Source organism: Psittacula echo (assembly GCF_963264785.1).
Source record: "Psittacula echo genome assembly, chromosome: 3".
NCBI classification, from domain to species: Eukaryota; Metazoa; Chordata; class Aves; order Psittaciformes; family Psittacidae; genus Psittacula; species Psittacula echo.
The window spans coordinates 7,480,848-7,503,933 of record NC_137736.1 but is presented as its reverse complement, the minus strand read 5'-3'; the positions used below and the strand labels follow the sequence as shown (position 1 = coordinate 7,503,933).

Here is a 23,086-nt window from a genome sequence, read left to right as displayed (position 1 = left end):
GCCAGCGGGCTCTCCCACTGAGGAACGGCACTGCACGGGCAGCGCACGCAGCGCTGGGTGCTTCAGTCGCAGCCGAGGAAGCGGCAGGCTCGGCCTCCGCACGCAGCGCAGCCCTCCACCCTCACCGCGCCCTGAAGGTCGGACGCCTCCTCTACAACCTCCCCCGCCAGGAGCTTTAGGCCGCGCGCGCTCCCTCAGAGAGCGGCTCGACAGGGAGACCACCGGGCAGGTAACGGCCGCGGTGGAGGAAGGGGCGAGACGATCCCCCCTCCTCCACACCGCGACCCGCCGGGCGCATGGCAGCCTCCAGGCGTGCCTCAGGACAGGAGATGAACGGAAAGAGAGGAGCAGAAAAAGCCGGAGCGTCTCACCTGAAGCCGGAGCCGGCACACCCGAAACCCTACTACCTCCTCCGGCAGCGGCGGTGCTGGATCAGCTGATGCCGGCCCCCGCGCGCATGCGCAGCTGCGTGCACCGGAAGCGTCCCAGCGCGATCCGGCGCCCCCCGCTCGCGCGGGTTGCGGCGTGAGGTGAGGGGTCACGGGGGCGGGTCGGACGGGCGGACGGAGGCCCATGTGGAGCGGGCGCGGGAGCAGGAGGCTGAGCCGCCCGCGCTGCCCGGGCCGAGGAGGAGGAGGCCGGAGTTGCGCCGTTAGGACCTGCACGCAGCCAGCGCGGACGTCGGTGCCGGCCAGGCCGTGGTCGCACCATGAAGGGGTGAGTGCGGGCCCGGCGCGCCCCACGGGGATCGGCCCGGCCCGCCTCGGCCGCGCCGCCTCTCTGACCGCCGAGCGGAGCGGGCTCAGGCGCGGCGGGATGAGGGGGGCGGCGGGAGGTGGAGATGGAGGAGCTGAGTAATGCCGTTGGTGCCTCGGGAATGGGACGGGGTGTCGCTGCCGTCTCCTGCCCTCCGGGAGAGCGGCCGTGGTCTGCACCGCGCGGGGCTGGTGTCAAGGGAAGTGTCTTCGAGAGGGAGAAGCTGGCGATCGCTCGGCTGCCCTGTGGTGCCCTTCCCACCCAAAAGGTGTTCTTAGTAGGAGTTCTCTCGCCCTGAAATCTCTTCTGCTGCCGTAAGGAAAACTGATGAGCCGGTGGGACGCAGCGGCTCTTCGTGCTCCGGAGTGATTTCGACTTGCGGGTCGAACGATCGGCAGGACTAACGGGGGGAGCAGTCGGCGCGGGAGCTGTTCCTAACTTGTCGTTCGTACTCGTCTGGACATAGCAAATAAGCGCTGTTGGGTCTATGAAGCTGCTACCCTCGGACTTGTGGTTTTGCAGCGCTGTGGTTTGTAACACTCTCTTAGTACTTTTGTTGGTTTAGATCTTTAGGTGTTTGTCTGCGTGGAGGCTGTACAACGCAGATGGGTGAAAACGAGCTGTGTTTTGTGTCTGATTTCTGTAGCAGTGCTTCTTTGGGCCTGGCTGTACTTCTCGGTGGCACTTGAAAACCCATAGATTTCAGACGTGGCTGGCTGAAGCACTTGGTTTCCTGCTCAGTGGAGGCAGTGAGGAGCAGTGATTGAACAGGAGACAGGAGGCCTTTAGAGTCACAGTTCTGCTCAGGTGTCAGATGACCTGCTTGACCTTTCACAGGTCACATTAGGACAGGTTTTTCAATGTTGGTTAAATCACCTAATGTTTATCAATGTCAGAGTCATCTCTGTGCCGCCAAACATGAACTTTCTGCTCCATACCTAGTTTCTTCATGTTTGCAAAGGAAGCTTTTCACTGCTGTTTCTCAAAGGAGTATTAAACCAGTCCCCTTGAAACTGGTGTTACGCAATGCTGGGTATTATTATTCCAGTTTGGCAGCTTAAGGCAGGGTGAATGGAAGCCGAAGCATTTAAGCTTTTACTTAGAAATTATAAGGGGTTTAGCTTATTAGCAGTCATTGTGAGGTCACACAACAAGACTGCTTGATAACAGATGCTCAGCTGTTTCTTACAGTGTGTAAGCAGCTTCAGATATTGCAAGGTGTTGGCAGATATCTGTAGAGAGAAGTTCAGCAATGATTTGCAAATAAACTGACTCTCAGCTGACACGACATAGGTGTGTTTAGGATATCAGTCAGTCCTTTATTGGCCTGCCCCATCCTGTGTGAAATAGGGCACTTCACCTCTTAGTCACCTTATAAAGAGGATGACTGTGAGAAGAGCAACAGCACTCATCAGCTGAGATGAAGTGGCAGGTGATGTGGTCACTGTTCCGCAGTGCTCCTGACAAAACCAGGTTTCTTTTATCCTCCGTTGTCCTGAGTTGAGGGGATTAGGGAGGTATGGAGGTGTGAGGTGGAAACCGGCCCAGGCATGTCAAGTGGGAGCCGTGGAGGTCTCCTGGCAAGTCACAGCCAGGGCTGTCCACGATGCAGTGGCACTGCCCAAGGTACGTGTACCCCTCTTCTGCTTCCAGAGCACCAAAACCTTTATTTCTGTTACTTTGCTTTCACTTTGGGTAGGTTTAATTCTGATTTGACTTCAGAACTGATGTCTTTGGGTTCTATAGTTGTGTATTTCTGCTTTTCTGGTACTCTTTCATCTCTTCTAAGAGCAGCATATTCTGTCAAAACTCCATTAGTGCCACACAGCAAATTTTTGTGAAGAATAAAATCTTCATATTGAATCCAGCTGTTCTGTAAAAATTCAGATTGAGGCACATAGGATGATAGAAACTGAAAAGTAACTCAATTTAAATACAATGAGAGAATCAAAGGACTGGGCGAAGTTTTCAGAAGGAATATATTAAATTACATAGGGATACTTTGGAACAAAACCAAATTGTTTGTCAAGCTACAAAGACTGGAGAAGATCCCTAAAAAACAAGTAGTGTCAGAAGATAGGTCCAAAAATAGATCTAAAGCTTCAACTTCCAACATACAGAAGCTAATGTGGTGTTTAAAGGGTTCTGACCAGCCTTTTTGAATCTCCTTTGAACAGACTGACTCCATCTGAGGTTTTTTTCTGGAAGTGTATGCGTTGCATAGTAACCCACACTGCAAAGTGCAGAGAGAAGTTTGAGAGCACTGAAACCTGTAACATCAGCTGTAATTAAGAACAGTCTACTTTGGCAGAGAAAGAATGACAAAAGAAGCTAACAAGTCCATTGACAATTGGAAATTTCAGATCTGGAAGAGATTGTGTAGTCAACATGTTTTGCTTGCAGCCCTCCTTAGCTCTCTGAATTCCAAAGAGCACATAGCAATGGTAATAGTGCATAGAGGGTTGTAGAGCCTCTATCATGGGGGTGTTTGAGATTAGGTGACTTTTACAGAGGACCTCTGGTTTCAGGGAGGGTGAAAGATTATTTTGTTTTTTGCTTTCTCAGCTGCTTTAAAATTTTGTGGGTTTTCTCTTGTTTGATGAGATCAAACACCAGCTTCTGAACTGGTGACTGCTTCCGTGTTACTTGGCTTTATGTTCACTCGTTCCTCACCTTCTGAATGATTTTAATAGTTTAGAGATGAGTTAAAAAACTGAGGTAATACACTGCTCTGTTAGTGAACTTCATGATTCTCTAGAGATTCATTTGTCTTTTTATTGTATTCCTACATGTTATTATTGTTAGGTCTGGAATTTGAAAATCTGTTTTAGAATTGGATTTGCACAAGGAAAAATTCCAATGGAAAGGACTTGTTTTCTACTGTCTGTAGTAGTTTCTCTGGTTTTGTAGAGCAGATGTAAATAATACTCCCTACACCTTCATGCCTTTGCAGTGTTGAGTCACTTGTTGCTCAGTGGTTTTATATTTTCAGTACAGTTGTTATGCCACTGGTTTTAAGAAAAGACAGTGGAAAATCTTGCATTGTTTCTTGAGTGTTTGCTAATCACTGTCTGTGGCCTTGTGATGTCTTACAGTAAGGGTGCTTTACTGACCCATTTCAGTAATGTTCAGATGAAGCCTCTGACAATAGGTCATCCAGCCTTTCCTTGCTGCCCTTACCTAAAACCACATTACACAAGGGGAATAATACAGGGTGCCCATGCTTCTACCTGCTATGTGACCAGGAGTATCAGATACATAAAGCATGTATCATATATAGAGCGTGTAGTGCATATTACAAGCAGGGCCTGGTGCCTGTGATCCTGTACATATGTGTTATTCTGTCACATTGACCAAACCTCTCTCCAGTTTTGATGGGAATGTCGTGTGGCAGCATGCATGGAGCTGAAAGATGAAAGATGGATTGAACCAGGGAGCAGAGAGCTATGTGTTACACCACTGTCTTAGAAGGTAACAGAGCACTACTGTTGTGTAAGGAATTTGTTAGGAGACTGCCTCTAAATTTTTATGTGTTTGCAGTTAAATTTTACACTTTGTAGTTTCTAAGGGTACTGACTTGCTGCGGAAAGAGCCCTTCAGACTAGATGCTACACAACAGGTAGCTGCTGCCACAGAGAACTTGATAACCCAGAGGCTCTGCAGACTAGTGCTGTTCTAGCTGCCTTTGTAGAAGAGACACCACAGCTGGGGAATACCAAGATAACAGAAAAACAATAGTGGTTTTGAAAGTAGGGTGAGTTGCTATGGGTCAGCTCTGATATCTCTGTTTGTTTGGCCGGGATTCACAAAGTAAACCCTTCAAGGTCCTGAAGTTGTGCATGTTTCTCATGAGAACAGGGAGATGTTTTTCTCTCCTGAATTAGTATTACAGAGTTCATAGAGAACTGCTGATGTTTTTCTAGTCACAAAGCACAGTGCTGAGCTTAATGTATATAGGAGGAAGTTCCAAGTTTAGGAGAAAACTGCTGAATTGTCATATACACAGCTGGCGGGACAAAAAAGGTAATTGAGCTTGAAAATCACTGTTTGGTTTTAGGATTTTTCTGAACCTAGAAATGTCCAAATGTGAGCTATACTTTCCACATTGAATTTCATGGATGGTAAATCTAGACCTTGCCTATATGCATGCTTACAAATGGCTTAATAGCTTCTAAATTAGTCTATAAAGACTCAGTGCAGTTTATTATAGGTACTTTAACCTGATTTATAACTCTTACCACTTTAATTCCATAACCAGATTAAGACATTCCACAGAGTAGGAAGGATTGGGAGTATAGGAAGGTAGCATAGGGATTGTAGCCATTTTATTGAAGTACTTTAGAACCTAGTCTTAGTTTTTGAGTGGTGTTTGCCTATTCACTTCATTTCACATGAGTGGCTTGTTAGGTTCTGTGAAAAATGTACTTAATGACAAATGCCACATACTCTGCTGCCATCTCCTGAGGATGAGAGAAACGATGCATCCTCCTTTGCCACATTAAATCTTTTCTAAAATGGGAAATAATGGGCAATGGTTGAGCCAGAAAAATACTTTTACCCAGTGGAAATGATTCAGAACTCATAGAGCCTGCCCATTTGGCAAGCATTACAAGTGTTCAGACCAATAATCTGAGAAGGTGCTAGATATTTTTAACCGCAGGAGGAGGATAGGACAGGAGAAGTTGTGTCTTTTCATTTGTTTGAGAATTGATAAGAGAGAAGTGCAGTACCTCCTTGCATCCCATTTGCTCTAAGTGAGGAGGCAATGTCAGGATTACTTTATGATCCCTGCTGAGAGAGGGGAAGGGAAGAAGTGACCACTGTGGGAGTTCTACAGCAGCAACTTTGTCAAGATAGAGGTCTGGGGGGGGGGAGGAGAGGGGATGAGAGAAGCAGCCTGTGCATAGAAGAATTGGTGGTTATTTGGAGACTCTTGGACTTGAGGACCTGAGAGTGGAGAAGCACAGCATTGAAATGGGGTAACTGTATTTGTTTCAAAGCATATTGAATTAATTCATTATGTGAAGGAAATAAAACAAGGCTTTATAGGCCTTTATTGGCCTTCATAGAGCCACAGTCATTTACACAACACTGTCACTAGGTGACTGAGCTAAGGTGTTTGAACTTTCCCGAGGGCAGAATAATTTATTTGGGTTTTTTTAATGGATTGAAAATAAGATGCTGCATGTTAAGATCTTGATGCATGAAGTGCTTCCTGAGCTCTCTTGGCCTTCATCCTTCCTCTCTCTGTTCTTTTCCAGGCTCCATGTGTTTTTTGGCCTGTAGCAGACTAGAATCTTGATCCCTGAAAAGAAATCCCTTTTTCACCATCTGATCATTATATTAATCTTCTTTTGAGAAGATGGGTGAGACCCAGGGCAGCACTTGAAGGCTTGTGCAAGTTTTTTCTACATGGCATTTATAATTTCTTGTCAGTAAAGGTCACAAATTAGGTTGAAAATTGCAATTATAAGAGACTTGTTTGGGTTTTTAACTTTCATTTGAGAAAAAAAGTCATTGAAATTTGGGAGAAGGAGAGGAGGGTGAAATAGGTTGTTGTGCTTGATAGCTTGCCATGATTGTTGCTTTAGAAATACTTGAAGGTAGGCTCATAAAACTGACAGCACTTTCTGTTATTTTTTCATGGTATGTTATTTATATAATGCATGATTTAAACACCTCAAAAAACCCCCACCACCCCTGGGGGTGAAATCTGAAGGCAGTCAGGAGACCTAGAATGACCTGCTGTTCTTTCTGTACTGACCTGATGGACATGGGCATTTGTGAACAGAGGTGTTTCAGTGACCCACAGGAATAGTTTGTGCAAAGGAGCGAAATGCCTTTCTCCTGATATGTCAGTTCTATAGTTTGTAATCTAACATAAGCATGAGAAGTGCCCCGGAGATATACAGTTGTATGTAAATAAGGCACTTTTTGAACCCAGCATCACTTCTATTTTGAATTTGAAGGTAAGTCTCTGTGCTTACCTGAGGATCATCAGGCTCTTCATGAACACTGGTTAGCAAAGGTTTATGTTCTCCTAGGAGGCAAGTAAGGGTTAGAATTGTTACATCCAGGGGCACTGTGGGTATGGAAAGGGGCAGTAATTTATAAGATGTCTCAGGCTATTGGTAATGGAGAGACAACACTAATTTTGAGCTAAGTTGTTTCAAACTAGTGAAGTGCTTCTGCTTTGCAGTCACGGTTCAAAATCTGAATGTTCCTGTGAGCTTAGCTGACTAATAAGGAAAAGTGGCTAGACCAGAAATGGAGAATTAGGCTTCCAGGCAGGTCTTTATCTACTGTATGATCACAGGCAAGTTGTTTCCTCTTTCACCTGACTTTGATGCACCTGGAATAGGCAGGTATAAAATCTAAGCCTTTACTTCATGAAGTGCTCTGAAACAGCAAAGTGTTATGGGCTACTGATGTACATATGGCTGCTTCTCTGTTCTAGACCAACTGCATTTATTTCTGATATATTGGGACTTCAGCCATTCCGTCAGCTAGGCATTGTGATTTCTGCTGTTTGTATGCAGGTGCAGAGGGAGAGAACTTTTAATTTTCTTGGGAAAGGTTATTTTTCTTTGACACTTGTTGAAATTACCTCACTGCCCCTGCTTTGCACTTGCATAATGAGACAGCCGAGATGCTTCCTGATCTTCGTAACTTTACTGCTACTTCAACTTTAGGATTGTGTGGTTTTGAGATTGTTTTGAGCTTAGATTTGAGGTCTAGTACAGCTCTCAAGGAACAGGTTTGAGCTGGGAAGCCTGTGAGGCTATTATAGCATAACTTTGCTTCTTGCAGTCCAGTTTTCTGTACAATGGTCAGGTTTCCTGGCTTGAAGCAGGGTGAATTATCTAAATATAATGAAGAAACCTTGAATGTAATGTGCTGTAGATTTGGTGGGGTTTTTTTTTCCTTACAAAGGAGAGGCGCAAAGAGGATCTGGAGTATGTTTTGGGGAATGAGGAGGCATGTCAGTGAAACCTGTTCACACTGAGATGCATTTGAATCCCAAGTCTTCTGCTAATTCTGATTCTAAAATTGCTTAGCTTTCTTCTGACCATCACTGTGCCCTTCTACAGCCCAGCACACAGCTGGGGGTAACTTCCAGCAGGGTATCTGGTATCATGCAAAGAGAGGTTTTCAGAAGTTAAGTGGAGCTAAAGAGGATGGGGGGGGAAGGGGCTCAGAAGCAAATTGGTAAGACTTTTCCGCATGTTAGGCTTGTACTTAATCCTTTTGGTTTTCTGACAAGTGAAGCAAAGTAGATTTACAGCCCACAGATCTTCTAGATAATTGGAAACATACCGGTCTGTCCACAAGAACTAGACTAACTTGTGTGCCTAGCAAGACAGCTCATCTGCTTTCAAAAAAAACCCAGACCAAACCACCCAAAACACCAGAGAGGCTCTTTTGGCTTTGGAGTTTAATCTAAGCAAAGCCACACCCTTCAGGTCTATAGCTTTCATAGCTCTGGTTTGGTTTTATTTTATGATTGGATTATCCTGTCTAGACTCCTGCTTTGACTTGGAAGCCAAAATAGAAGCAGTAAAGCTAGCTGGCTGCTTAGTGGGTGACAAACCTTCTCTGAAGTCCTTTTAATTTGTTAGGGCCCTTTTCTCCTCTGTACTCCTTCTCCTGACTGTTTGATGATACCTCAGTAAGTCTTACAGGCTGCAGATACAGCTCTGCTAAATTTAGCATGCCAAATGCATTCAATAAGCCTGAGCCCAGCTATCAGTTACACCAAGATCTGTTTCAGTCAGGCACATCCTTCTCGGGAGAGACTTACACTATTTAAAGTTCAATGAGATTCTTACAGCATTAAGAAACTCAAAATTCCCCCTTTTTCTCCCTGATGTTGATTCTAAACTGGTGTTCAACACTTGCTGTTCCCTGGGACTGAGTTTGTGTTTCCTCTTGAACTGTAATTCTGGAAATCGGCTTCCTCTTGAGCTGTCATTCTGTGTAGCAGCTCTCCTTCATTATACATCAAGAGGAAAAAGGCAGCCTTAGCATAAGCAAACACTAGTGTCTCGTTTATTCTGTGTTGCTTCCACTAGTATAAATTTAAGACAGTATAGGGAAAATAGGCTGTTCAAATCTCAGCCCTGTTGTGGGCTGCAGATAGAGGAATGCAGCTGCAGTAGGACTAACTGGATTGCATTTGGTCCTACAGAAAGCGTGAGCATTTTTTTAGCAAGTGCCTGAAGGATCTTAGGGCACCGGTATGCAAGAGCAGGAGTGTTAATGCTGATGTTCTGGGCATGCAGCCAGCTTCATTAGCTGCTGCATGTCACTTCGCTAAAGTTCCACTTCCATTTGGATTTTGTGGATCACTTCCATCCTTACATCACTGGACAGTGTTGGCTGTGTGCTTCTGAAGAACATCACCCTTATGCACCAGAAACCCGTTCTCCTTGCTAGTGAAGTCTCAGTACATTTTTTTCCCCCGGTAGCCGAGTCACAGTATGTCGCAGTTATAAGAATGCAAATATAGTCCTAGGATATGTCAGGAAAATGCTTCTGGGAGAGATGGGGAAAACTTACTGCCATTGTACAGGCAATAGTAAGTATTTGGGGTGCTGTAGGCAGTTTTGGTTAGCCATGTTTAAGGAAAATTAACTTTAATCTGAAGGAATGGAAAGAAGAGCTAGTATGACAACAGTAAGAATTAAGTGCCAGTCCTAAAGGAGGAGGCCAGGAGCTTGGCTTTAGTTAAAAGAAAAGTATGAAGAGATCATGGTAGCTCTCTGGAAGGCACGTGGAATAGGCTGTATCGGTGTTCATCAACCCTCTTAAGTTAATGAGCAACAAGAGACAGCATATGGGTAAACTTTGAGTACCTTTAGGATGGAAATTAGAAGAAAGCCTATCTACAAGGATAATGGTAGCTTGGGAGAAGTCTTGCAATGGGTGATGTTTAAGTGACTTCAGAGGGATGGAGCATTCACCACTTCTCCGGGCAACCTGTTCCAGGGCCTCACCACCCTCACAGTAAAGAACTTCTTCCTTATATCTAACCTGAACTTCACCTGTTTTAGTTGGAGCCCCTTACCTCTTGTCCTGTCACTACAGTCCCTAATGAAGAGTTCCTCTCCAGCATCTTTGTATGGATGCCTCAAATACTGGAAGCTGCTCTGAGGTCTCCGTGCAGCTTCTCTTCTCCAGGCTGCACAGCCCCAGCTTTCTCAGCCTGTCTTCATATGGGAGGTGCTTGAGACCCCTGGTCATCCTCAGACTTGCTCCAACAGCTCCATGTCCTTCTTATGTTGGGGACACCAGAACTGCACACAGTGCTGCAAGTGAGGTTTCACAAGAGCAGAGGGGCAGGATCACCTCCTTTGACCTGCTGCTCGCACTTCTTTTGATGTACCCCAGCACACCGAAGCTGGCTCATGTTCCATTTCTCATCGACCAACACCCCCAAGTCCATGAGAGCAGAGTGAAGGGGCAGGATCACCTCCTTCAGCCTGCTGGTCCCACTCCTTTTGAGAAGTGAGACTGGTCTGTAGTTTCCTGGGTCTTCCATTTTCCACTTCTTGAAAATGGGGGTTATTTTTCCCTTTTTCCAGTTGTTGGGAACTTTGCCTGACTGCCATGATTTTTCAGTTATGGTGGACAGTGGCTTAGCAACTTCATTTACCAGCACACCTAGATGCTGAACGATCCCTGTGCTCCCCTTTCATAGTACTTCAAATTTAAACTGGGGCAGGCTGCACTCCTGCTCAAGAATGACTGGTTCTGCCTCTGGCAATTGTTTTCTCTTCTTTAAGCTAGCAGAAGACTTGTGTGGTGAACCCAGTCAGGGGACTGATGTGGGTTATAACTAAACTTTCCTTTTTTTGGCTAGGTTAGTTTTAATTGGGTTGGTTCACCACATTGTTGCACACGTTTGTGCCAGCAGAAGAATGGAAATGAGACAGCAAGATGGATGCTTTTGGCAGCAGTGCAAGCTTTCCCTTGCTTATACTTAAGGCTCTAGTGGCACTTTTGCCACAGTATCCTCGGGCAAAGTGATGAGCTCTCATGATTTGGGTTCTCCTTTCCATGTCCTCATTTAGTTTATTTACTACATGTTTTTGTGTGTAATAGATGTGGTGCTGATTTAATCAACTAGTGCTATACATTAAAGTAATTTGTGGTCTAAGTACATACTATTTAAACAGACATATTTAGCATATTGATTAATGCTTCCTGCAGTGGTTCTCACACCTTTTTTCATGTTAACCTCCGGGATAAATTACTGGCCCTGGTGCAACTTTCAAGCAATAAGGAAACAGCTAGTGACAGCATAGGAGGCAGGCAGAAGGAGATGGCAGGAAGCAGCAATGAATGTGGCAAGTGGTGAGAGATAGAGATGGGGAGCCCAAGGGCTTGAGGAAATCTGTCAACAGCACCTTTTAGCCACCTGCTACTGGAACTTGTTTCTCTGGCCTGATGCCAGCCTCAGAGGTGATGTTTTGGCTCAGATGCTACAAGCAGCCTTAGACTCTGCTTCTGCACTTACTTATTCTCTGCCTGAAACCTTCTTGGTGAAGGTCCATCTTCTGGCCGTGGTCCCTTTCTCATCCGTCTTTTCCTGGGTGTCTCTGACAATATGTCTTTGTTCTGTTGCACTGTCATCATTAATATTCTGTAGTGACTGTCTTCGAATGCCTGATTTCTCACTTCATTAGTAACTAAATAATTTTAAAATAATGTTAGAGAACACGCTGCTTGATGATAGTCTATGTCAGACTTACTCTATAACAGCTTTGCTGTGAGTTCATCCTAAAAGTTCGTGCTAGTGTTACTATCTATTGAAGCTTGCATCTACTGATAGAAAAAGGTATCACCGAGGTTAATATACTGTTAAATCTTTTTAGACAAGAGATCGACGCTTTCAAGAGACTGAGTGTGAATGTGAGGATTTTTTTCTTCCCTTACTGACCTCCTACTCTGTAGCTCATCTGATCTAACTGGGCAGCTGAGACCTGCTCCTGCTTTGGTTTCCACTCTGATGCAGACTGCAACAAAGAGGCTGCTGGGTCTTTGCTGCTAGCATGAGGTTATTGGGGTGCTCTACCTTAGCAAAACTCTCTCCCAGCCACAAATACACCTGGAAATCCACATGCCAGTTTTATTCCTACCCTTTGTGAGGAAAAGATAGCAGCGCTGCTGGCTGAGATTGGTAAAGGGGCACAACTTGCCTTCTGTGTGCTTGCAAGAAACCCTGCTGTGCTAGGCTGAAAAGCTGGGCATGAAACAACTACTAAAGTTACCACAGCATCTGATAACTTTGATAACATGCTTGTTTACAATGGGAGTCCTTCTGTAGTGTGAGGAGATGGTCCTTACTAGCACAGTACTTACTTCATGTTGGAGTATAATTATCAAAGGGACTTGCACAGGTGGTGATACATGAAGAAAGGAATCTTGAGAACAAAAATAATCTAGGAGAAGGAAAAGGCTGTGAAACAAAGGGCTGCTGATGGTGGAAGTCATGGAAAAGAGGTACTGCAGAGTATTTCAAGCACAATAATTCAGTGGTTTATAGCTAGAAACTTAAATATATTCCACTGCTGTTGCTTGTAGTATGCCTGCGTATCTTGGCATGGGTGAGATGCAAGAATATGGAGGCTGTTGCTTTTTCTGTCATTCTTGAGATCACTGTTGTACTGTCCAGCTCTAGTGAGATGTCTCTCAAAAGACTGCTGTACAATAATTGGGCAGAGCTTGGGGGCAGACTACAAGGATTAGTTGCTTTGCAATTGCCCTTGCAGTGTGGGAGGAAATCAAGACTGACAAGTCCGGTGTGGTATAGGGGGAGATAGATGAGGAGCTGCCTGGAACAGTTTGGAAGCAATACTGGCATGAGGTGCTTCACACCAGGGGGCTTTTTAATCTCTTTGGCACAAAAGATTAGATTTTGGAGTCAGCAAAGTTCAATATGTAAATACCATCCATTAATTCTTAGTAGTAACTGGAATATAATAATCTGATGGAGAATTGCAAAATCATCAATAGTCCATTAGTTAAGGCTAGATGGGTCTCTAAAAGGTGCTACTAAGAAATTGTTTAGCTTCTGTAGGGCTCACTGGGGAGATTGTCTGATCTGTGTCATACCAGAGTGGGCAGTGGTCATCCTTGATACCTTTGCAGATCTGAAGACTGTATCCTTTGCTGTAAAAGAAAAGGAGAAAGTGGATGTGACGGCAAGTTACACTGCTTGAAGTAAATGTTAAAGGCTTCGTTCCTGTAGCTTTTTCTGGTAGTTTTGCAGGCTGCAATACAATGTCTAGAAAGCATTGTGTATTTATGACCCACAATTGGTAGCAATAACTAAAACTGATACGATACCTGTTTAAGGGGCTTTTATGTATAATCAAGATCAGATAATAAAGCAGAGACAGATTATACACCTCATTGCTTGGTACAGTTCTTGAAGAAGGTTGTAGGCTGTTATGGCTTCCTTGTTTCACTGTATTATTTAAGTTAATCTGTGCTGTTGTGTCCTAGGCACAAGGCTGGGCTGAACCTAGGGTTGTGTATCTCTAACTTGACATGCATTGGCTTTTTCCCTTCCTATCTATTCTGGTGACCATCTGGGGAAAGAATTTTATTATCTTCTTGTTTGGGTTTTTTTCATTCTTGCAGTCCTCATTAAACCTGCCCACCTGCAGCCAAGAAACTGACTTGGGAATATGAACAACTAGTGTATGTGTGAGTGTGTATATATATATATTCTTCTATGTAAGCAGTGTTTCTGTCAGGAAGTTAGTCTTAGAAAAGGGAGAAGAGTTTGGTTTGTTTCTTTTCAGTGTCATTCAGTGCAGTACTGGTATTTTAAGGTTGTGATTCTGCTGTCAGCAGGAAGAATACTGATATCACCTCCAGAGTGACACGCTTGCATATTATTAGGCTTCTTATGAGTATGCTGCACACAGTATTGTTGTTTTTCAGATAGATGTCTAGTTGCACTTAGTCTTTGTCCAAGCATAAGCTTTATATTGATAAATGGTAAAATTAAGGCTGTCTTGGAAGCACAGATAAGCACTTCATTTTCTTGGTCTCTAATTCTAGCCTCTTGTCCCCGACATCTTTTCTCTCTCCTCCCCTACACCCCTCCCCCCAATTCCCACCCTTCTGCCAATCTTGATGAGGAAATGAATGGGATAAAGTTAAAGCTAACACTCCTACATAAACTTGTGCTCTTCCTGTCTTCCACTCAATAAAACCACACATATACTGTGGTACATCATTATTAAGTGTGGCCTGAGAAACTTCTGACTGTATAGTACAAACTGAAATTGGGTTTGGGAGTAAATCAGCCACCAACAGAAGACTTAATTGTACAGATTGAATGTTGCAGTTCAAATATGTATCAAGCTGAATTTTAGCTGGGACAGTTCTCTAGCATAAATAAAATCATTAAGTTTGGGTATGTATCAGATGTTAAGCATGTTTTGATTTGTTCCAGTAGCCGGATCGAGCTGGGAGATGTGACGCCACACAACATTAAGCAGCTGAAGAGGCTAAACCAGGTCATTTTTCCTGTCAGCTACAATGACAAGTTCTACAAGGATGTACTGGAAGTTGGCGAACTAGCCAAATTAGGTACAAATGTTCTTGCCAGTAATTGTGGGCTATGGTGACAGAAATGCTCATCATCACTATCCATAATGGTTTTGAATAGCATATTCTTCTATTTTGTTGTTTTACATAGTGAGAAAGAACTGTTTGGGAACCTCAAAAAAGCCCCAGTCTGAACATCAGAGGGTTTGTGTTCTAAATAGATTCCGCTTTACTGGGAATAGGCAGGTTTTCTATTATGACAGAAAACTTGTGATGTGTGCTGCCAGCTGGTTTGTCAGAGCACCATTGGTAATGTCACTCCTAGTGTTAAGCCACAAAGTGTATTTCATTTGAATGGGAGAATTAGCAAGAGGGAAGAAAGGAAATAGGGTGTAAATGAAGGAGCTGTATGTATAGTTTGAATTTGTGACTGATAACATTTTGTTTCCCTCCCTGGCAGCCTATTTCAATGACATTGCAGTGGGAGCAGTGTGCTGTAGGGTGGATCACTCGCAGAACCAGAAGAGACTGTACATAATGACGCTTGGATGCCTGGCACCCTACCGAAGGCTAGGAATAGGTAAGGAGGATCTTCTTTTGTGTCTGAGTCTTCAAAGAAACCAGATTGCTGTGCAGCCTACTAAATGCTCTTTCAAATTTTTGACCAAGGTCATGCACTTTTAGACCACTGATTTCTCTGGAAGAGACTTTGGGGAAGGAGTATGATTTATGATATGCTCCTTTTCCCTGCCTTTCAGAAATGGGCTTTTTGTAGAACTTTCTAATTCAGGATTTCAGAGTATTTTAATCTTAATCATGTTATCATAGTGTGAGGTAAATACTCTGCTTCTATAGATATGAAAATTGATGCACAGGCACATGAAATAACTTGTTAGAGGTACACAGCCAGTATGCAAGTCATGTATAAGTAGAACACAACATTCCTTCATTAGGTTTCTAAAGGGAAGGGGTGTTTCTATGTATCTTTTTCAATACTGATTATCACTGCTCAGGGGTAATACCTGCTTTCTGTCTATACTGCATTTAGTTCTTTTCTCTGTGTTGCAGATTTGTAGGCCAGACTAATCAAGACCTTACAGTAACTTGTTTGCTTTGACAAGCTGGAATGGAAAAATGACTTTATTTTAAATTATTTTACTAGGTCTTTATTAGAAAACTTACCAATGCTCTCACTGCTTTATACATTATTTTGACCCCATAGTTGAGGTGAGTTTAGGACCTTGAAGCTAGTGTTTAAGTAAGCTGCTTTATACATGTGCTCCTGGGATGGTGTTTTGTTGTTGGGTTGTTTGTTTTGGTTTTATTTTCTCCAAAGAAACAATTCATTAGTTTTCTCCAAATTATTAAATTAGTAATTATTAATTAAACTATTAATAATAATTATAAAAATTGTTTTCTCCAAAGAAACAATTTTTTAATTAATTAATTAATTTTAAAAAAAGAAACAATTTTGTGAGCAGTCAGAAAGATAGTGAAATACTTATAAGCCATATTTTATTTGCCTTGCCTAGTTCTCACAAGCTTGGCCATTTTAACCTATTTACAGTTGACCTGCTTCTCCTCAAGAAAGCCCTTAGCTAAGTATAAACTTTATTATGCACTTCTGATTTTCTTAAGTATCTCTTTACCTTTTGGCAGGAACTAAAATGTTGAATCATGTCTTAAACATCTGTGAAAAAGATGGCACTTTTGACAACATCTATCTGTAAGTAAATGAGTTCTACTCATGCGTTTTTTTTGAGGCATAATAAAGGCAAATATGGGGGAGCAAAGGGAGGGACATCCAAGAACATTTGTATTTTGTGTTACAGTGGGGTCATGGGACATCTTGTAAGTGCCAGTAAGAAAGCGAGGGGTCACATGCTGGGCTTGTGTGATGCTGAGAAAACTAAGCCTTGCTTGCTTTAGAAGGGCTTCTGCAAATTTGCTGAATTTGGTTGTAGTTTAGTTACAAATGACTTTCTGTAGCAGAGTAATGAGTATGACAAAAAAAATGTGGAAGAATTCTTCTAGTTCTTTTATTACCATACAGTGTCAACTGCAGAATGGAAAATGCTGCAAGTCTTGCATGCAGTTTTGGTGCATTTGCTGTCTGTCTTTTATGACAGTACTGTGTGGGTTAGAACACCAGATCAGAGGTGCTTGCAAGCAGTCTAGGTTCATGGTCAGTGACAAGGCCCAAATGCTTATTCCTATTCTTGCACTCTGCCAGGTCAGCTGTTTGTGCAGCAGCACAGTAGAGCAGGTCAGTGCCCTGACCCATCTTGGGAAGCTGTTTCCAATTTTGATTCTGGGTGGGATTGGGATTTTTTTGTTTTGTTTTGTTTTTTAAATCACCTGCAAGTCTGCATAAACGTTTGGTGTGATGCAGACATGAGAGCAAGGACTGGGGTAGAGGACAGAGCTACTTAAAAGAGCACTGCTGTTCTAAGAGATCACCATGGAAATAGAGCCTGAAATCGATAGATGCCAAAGCTTTGTTTTCCCCTTTGCTGCTGGCTGCACACTTCTGCTTCTTCCAGCTCATTGGTATCTGTGTGATTACCAAGTGCTCACTTCTCTTGTCCATCACTGCCAGTTTATACCAGTACAAACATCATGCACTGTTAGGGATAGATCCACAGCAGGTACAACTTGAATGGACTTACGCTGCCACAGAACTGCGCCTTGAACACTTGCCTGGACTGTTAAAGATGCTAGTGAGAAGTGCTTGGTACACCAATATCAATATAAATGGAGTGACTTTCTCCTCAAGCTTACCCCACCTCTGCCAAGGAGATGCAGTCTTCCAAGTCCTCTACTGTTGTAGCTTTGAGCCATCTCTGTAAGAGGTGTCTTAAAGAGGAGTCTGAGTACAGCTGCTTTTGGCTTGTATTCCTGCTCTCCTGCCTCTGAAAGAGTGGTAACAACCTCTCAGATGCCTGCTAGTTGGCACAGGCTTTCATTTCTGCTTTTGCATGTTCCTGTGTGCCTAGTGAAGAAACTGTTTGTTGGTTTTAATGCAAAAAACAGATCCTTCATAATCATTTCCGATTCCCAGAGTAGAATTCTGGGGTGACGATAAATAGCTCCCAAAGTTGGGCATTATAAAGTTCTTTTAGGGGCCCATTGATTTTATTACTGTGTCTGTTTCTTGTGCATCTTCTATCTGAACATACTGTGTAGCTTAGCACCCAATTAGCTATCCGTGTGTAAATTTGTCATTATTATGATGTTGCCTTTTAGCTATTTGGTGTTTATTTGGCTTAACACTAAGATCTTTTGATCTGCTGTTGCTCCCAGAGTTGCTTTGGTTCTATGGTTAAGCAGCATGTTGTCATGACAAAGTGATTCGTGAGCTTCTGCAGTGTCCACTGACTTTTGGGAGTGTTTAATGAATGCCTTTTGTTGAGGCAAGCATCCCTTTTCTCTTATTTTTATTTTAATAGAACTTGTGCAAATAAATCTCCTAGTTGCTTAGGATGAAGAACTGGTGGCTGTTTGTTTTGGAGGCCTTGAAACTCTTGAAATACGCTAGCAAGATCTGTAAAACTCTGGGGGAGATAGGTAAAAGAGGAAAAGGACTTTGTAAGTCCATGGGGCTTTTTTTTATGCTTCCATAGCATAAGAGAGAAGGGTACTTGGGAGTGAGCAAGGAGTTAAAACTGCATCAAACACCATTGCCAGTTTTGTGTGGCAGCGTGTAGGGATCAGCAGTCAGACGACTGTTTTGGTCGCCTAAGAAGTGTCACTCCAGGAAGCTAAAATTGGCTCTGTAGTCAAACTTTGTTATATATTTCTACAAAATCTCTGTCACTTCCACATTAAGAAAAATTGAAATTACTGAGCTATTAATGCTTCAGAGTCTGTTATTTGTGTTCCTTAAAAGAGCTTTAATGAGGGAAAATGTTTGCCACTTCTCAGAAAGATTACTACAGGCCGTCTAGGAGCTGTGTGTTAGCTCAGGATTGATTTGGGAAGACAAAGATTTCCAATCCTGATTTTCCACCAGCATTCCTGTCTCTATCTAAGCAGCTCCTTTTCTTATCATGTCTCTGACTGTTCTGAGTGTGCAGGCAGAAGACTGAACCACAGAAAGTTCTGATCCCTGTCTCTCTCTCTCTCTCAATCTCTCTCTCTCTCCCTTTCTGTCCCAGGCATGTCCAGATCAGCAATGAGTCTGCGATTGACTTCTACAGAAAGTTTGGCTTTGAGATCATTGAGACGAAGAAAAACTACTACAAGAGGATAGAGCCTGCAGATGCCCACGTGCTGCAGAAAAACCTCAAAGCCCCTTATCTTGGCCAGAACGCAGATGTGCAAAAGACCGACAACTGAACAAACCCCCAATGAACACTTTCTTGCACTTGCTTGTCGCCAAATAAGGAAAGAGAGGCCTCTTGAGTTTGATTTTTGGTTTTAACTCCACCCCTTCATTCTCTTTAATTTTTTTTTTCTTCTTGACCTCTCTCCAACAAAATGTAATGTAATGCTTCTTCCAAGGATTGTCCAATCATGTTTGGGGTTGGGATGGGTTTTTGAGCTCTCCTTTCTGATACATTAGAGGTCGATTTTGTTGGGGTTTGGGGTTTTTTTCTTTTTTCTTTCTTTTTTTTTTTCTTTTTTTTTTTTTTTTTTTTTGGGGGGGTGGTTTCGGGTTCTTGTTTATTGTATTTTGTTCTTTGTTGGGGTGGGAAAAGGTGTGTAGATCTAAGTTTGAGGTGTGGAGGGCTTGAGCAGGTTATCCTGGTGACAAGTTCCCTTCACAATTATTTCTTTCAATAAGCAGAATGTATATCCAGTGGTGGGGGGGGAGGGGAAAGGAAAAGCAATATCTTGTCCTTTGACTCCCACATTATTGTGTTTTTTATAACCTTACAGGGTACTTTATTCCCCCCCTCCAACCTTTGAATGTTACTTCAGTACTTCCCACTCTTCCTCTTAATTCCTCCCACCTCAAAAATATGTTTAGTTCTTACCAATATTTTCGAGTATGGCTTTTTCCTCCATCTTTTGCTGAGAAGGGTGGGCTGCTTCACCATACCTTTTCACTCTGCCTGGCCTGACCTTTTTGAATGCTTTTTTTTTTAACTACTCCTCACCCAAGCTGGTGCTACATTTCTTAACTGACCGACAGGAGAATTTAAAGTGGTCTTTGGTTTTCATTTTCATTTACCCAACTCCCAGCAGACTTCTGCCAGAGTAAGAGCTAGATCTGGTGTTGGCAAGAGTAACCTTGTAAAAGTATACATCCTGAGGCAGGACCCTTGCTTTTAAAATGGGTGAAATGCTGTAGAGCTCATTGAGGGTTAGTTTGATTGGTGTTTTGGGGATGGGAAAAGTGACTGTGACCACCTTACCAGCTTCGATAACATAAACCACATTTTTTTACAGGTACTAAGCATGTGGTGACACATCTGAGATGAGGCAAGGGTTGAGAAGACCAGGCAGCAAGGCTGAGAAGGCAAACATAAATCCAGCCCTAATCACAGAGCTTTGCAGGGGTTTCCTGGATTTTGTTAGGATTAGCTTGGCTTGCTGTGTTTATGTGCTCCTTTGGGAGGAGGTGCTGAGGAACTGCAGTTTGCCCCGCTGAGAACGATTTTCCCCTTGTCCTGTTCAGTGGTAATAATGCAGTTCTCCTCTCTGAGAGGGTGTTCATGGAGCACCAGAGAAAGCAGCGTATATTAGAGCATTTTGTGGGTTTGGAAAATAGGCTGACTGGCTTCTTCCTAGTACTGTAACCTCAAAGCTACAGTAAACTCTACTAAGCCTGCTTTGCATCTTTCCATGCTTTGTTTGCGTGAATATCAGTGCTCCTTTCTATGCACTATTGCCAGCAATTCTATGTATGCCAATACAAATACCAACTTGAGCTTGGACTCTTCTCCAAGCACATGGGAAAGTGCACTGAGCTAAGACAACACCAACCTGCCCCATCCCCCAAGTAGATACTGAACTGCATTCCTTTCCTGTTTGTTTTTTAAAGTCTAAGACTGCATCTTGAATGCATCTGCTTTGAAAGCCTCCAACCTCTATAGTGTGCATTGCAGCATACATCTGGTTAGTAGGTGCTGTCCAGTCATTCGAGGGTGACTTAGGAACTGAGGATTTCAAGACAGGGAGTTGTGGTGAGGCAAGGGATGGCACCCCTCATTGCACATTGTGGTCTTTGATATCCAGAGGGGTGGCTATAGCTGCTCCAGAATTACTGCTCCTTTCCCAGAGGTGCGCAGTCCTTGTTGGAGTGCATCTTGACAGACCTATGCTGGAAAGTGTATACTCTATTTGCTGGGTTTGCACTAATTGGGTCGTGGGGATAACAGCAAAAGCCCCTCTGCATGGCCTGAGCATCTGTGTTTGCAGCACTCTGTGGCAGACTCTGGCTAGAAAGATGCAAATGGTTTCCTCAGCCAGAGGCAGCCTAATTTTGACAAAAGCTTATTTTTAGTACTGCTAGAACCTGCTCGCACTGGTTACGTTGGCAGTTCCAGCATCTTTCTAGAAGGGGGTGTATTGAAGCACAATTAGCTTGTCATATGCCAACATAGTTTCCCTGGCCATCTGTAGACCAAACCAAGAGGAGTATGTGGAGGGAGAGGGATAGTATTGTATTTGAGGATGTTTGTGCAGCACAGCTGTAACTCAGACCATAGCTGCCTCTGGTGCCAAGCAAAGTGCTCTTCATTCTAATAGAACTAAGTGTTTGGGTTGGGTAGATGGGTGTGGGGATATGAACTCTTAGGATTTGCTGTTGTCGTAGGCTTCCACAAATCGGTGTGTTTCACAGACAGTTTTCCTTCAGGTTTAAAAGTACGCGTCTGATGTCTGAAGTTACTTGGATTAACCTTTGTTTCTGTCTCTTTTGCTTTGGGCTGCCATCATTCTATGAATGTATCCCTGAAAACAATTCTTAAAGCTCCTATTCTACAGCAAACCTGCCTCATTGTAACTCCTGTTAAAACATTTTGTAGGAGGTAGAAGAGAGAGTGACCACAGATGTAAGACTCCTTTTCCCAGGCTGTTAATTCTGGAAGACAGTAGTTTAATCTTGAATACAAGGTTTAATCTGAATCTCATAGAAAGCTGTGTTCCCTGTACATGGATAAGGGCAGGTGAAGGTCAGTAGTTCTGGGTGACAAACAGTTGTATTTTATTGGTATATCAGCCATGTTGAGTGTGGGAGGAGAACGCTTTATCTTAGTGCTGTTACCCAGAGGTACTGAAATTGTGTGAATTTTCTGCTTACTGCAGAGACCTCCAGTTAGTTTGGTCATTGCTGCAGCAGGACCTCCTTTGAGCTTGAAAATAACAGCTTATGAACAACTGAATTTTGTAAAAGTTGGGAGGAAAAAAAGATATTAGCACTTCCTCTTCTGGATGAAGATAGAGCAAGAAAAATGTGTGTAACTAACAGCTTTAGAGTGTAAATTGTGTATATACGAGTTATTCCTGAATCTTTGCAACTGGTTTTGTCATACATCGGTTGAAGGATGAAGATGATATCCACAAAAAGACTCCTATTAGAGGAAACCATGGTACAGGGGAAAAAGAATCATCCAGGAGAAATATCCCTCATTTTTGGGAGGGGAAGGGAGAGAATTTATTTTGTGTATACAGAAGCCGGTTGAATTTACATGATGCAGCTAATGGTTAAACCTGCCAGCTAAATATGACATACTGTTACCATTGAAATAAACTTACGTTGTATTTCGTTAAATCTTGATGGTGCCCTGTGTCTAATAAAAATCTGATCCCCCAAATTGTTCTCTTCTCCCCCATGCTGTAATCCAGGTCAGCTGCTATGCACAAAGTCTGTGTTTTGTAAAGTGTCTGCAGACTTGGATGTTTCTTTTGAATCTGCAACTGCTTCCTGATTCATTTGGCTAAGACCCCCGCTGGTGTCTTGGGTTAAGATTCACTCAAAGGTGGTATACTATGTGCAGTTTACAGATGCATTCTCAATGTTACAAGTTAAGTTGCAGGGGGAGCAAATTATTTACAAGAAGGTGGTCCATTTTAAATCTGTATCATTGCCCTTGTACATCAGGAGCATGTTTTTGTTTTTTCTCAAACTCTTTAGAAATACTGTTCAGAATAAACGTGCACTATTTGAGTTACGTCATTTACAATTTGTCATGTGCACTTTCTTTGCAGTCCAGCTGTTTCCCTCTGAAATCAGATACAGAATATTCCTCAGATGTTTCCTGGGCTGTGTAACTTGGAAGATTTCTACCATGTACTGTGAGTTGGGCTGCTGTGGTGAATGCCATGGGTGTCTGACAGCTGAGGAGCCTGAGGTCTGATTGTTTCCCTAAAGCTATGAGTCTTTCCTCAGAAATTCTCTGTCATGTGAGATCAGGGGGAGGAGAGGAAGAGGAATTCTCCTGGAATAGTTTTGCATTGACCAGTGAGCAGTCTTGGAACAAACAGTCCAGGCATGAAGAACACTGCAACTGGTTTGGGACTGTATAGGTTATATATTTGAAAGCATTCAAACTAATTGCTAGCTATTGCAAATCTCGACAACAATCTTTGATAAACTATGGTCTGTACCTGTAAAAATAACTGCTCTTAAGATGCAGCGAGTACTCTTCCACACTGATTTTTCTCAGGTTATTGAAGTAAAACTCATCTCTCTTCTTAACTATTCCAGTCTCTTAAATCCATTGTTTGTCTGTAGCTCCTTTCTGTTCCTCTCCTGCTTTGACATGCCACTTACAAACTGATCAAGTTGCACTGTGGTACAGTTTCTGGGGAAAAA

General features: G+C 43.1%; 2 protein-coding genes across 4 annotated transcripts in view; one reads left to right on the top strand and one right to left on the bottom strand.

Moving 5' to 3' along the window:
• Nucleotides 1-437, bottom strand: part of ATP6V1A (ATPase H+ transporting V1 subunit A) — a 31,497-nt gene extending 31,060 nt beyond the window's left edge. The window contains exon 1 of one of the 2 annotated variants that reach the window (XM_080614319.1): nucleotides 372-437. The gene's annotated coding sequence lies outside the window, so the exon portion shown is untranslated. The remainder of the gene's footprint in view (nucleotides 1-371) is intronic. The other variant, XM_080614320.1, reaches the window with a different exon arrangement.
• Nucleotides 438-565: 128 nt separating this feature from the next.
• NAA50 (N-alpha-acetyltransferase 50, NatE catalytic subunit) lies at nucleotides 566-18,732 on the top strand. Of its 2 annotated transcripts, none has more exons than XM_080613250.1 (5): nucleotides 566-717; nucleotides 14,231-14,364; nucleotides 14,783-14,902; nucleotides 15,982-16,048; nucleotides 18,480-18,732. In XM_080613250.1, the coding sequence occupies exons 1-5, from the start codon at nucleotides 710-712 to the stop codon at nucleotides 18,658-18,660; spliced, it is 510 nt and encodes a 169-aa protein (XP_080469376.1). In that variant the 5' UTR covers nucleotides 566-709; the 3' UTR covers nucleotides 18,661-18,732. The 2 variants fall into 2 exon arrangements, with proteins under 2 accessions (XP_080469376.1, XP_080469375.1); XM_080613249.1 differs by having other exon boundaries at nucleotides 14,228-14,364.
• The last annotated feature ends 4,354 nt before the right edge of the window (nucleotides 18,733-23,086 follow it).

Bases quoted from the DNA above. Each gene is read 5' to 3' on its own strand.
- NAA50 (XM_080613249.1), top strand. The intron at 14,903-15,981 runs GTAAGGAGGATC...ACCTTTTGGCAG, and splicing joins CTACCGAAGGCTAGGAATAG to GAACTAAAATGTTGAATCAT. The intron at 16,049-18,479 runs GTAAGTAAATGA...TTTCTGTCCCAG, and splicing joins ACTTTTGACAACATCTATCT to GCATGTCCAGATCAGCAATG.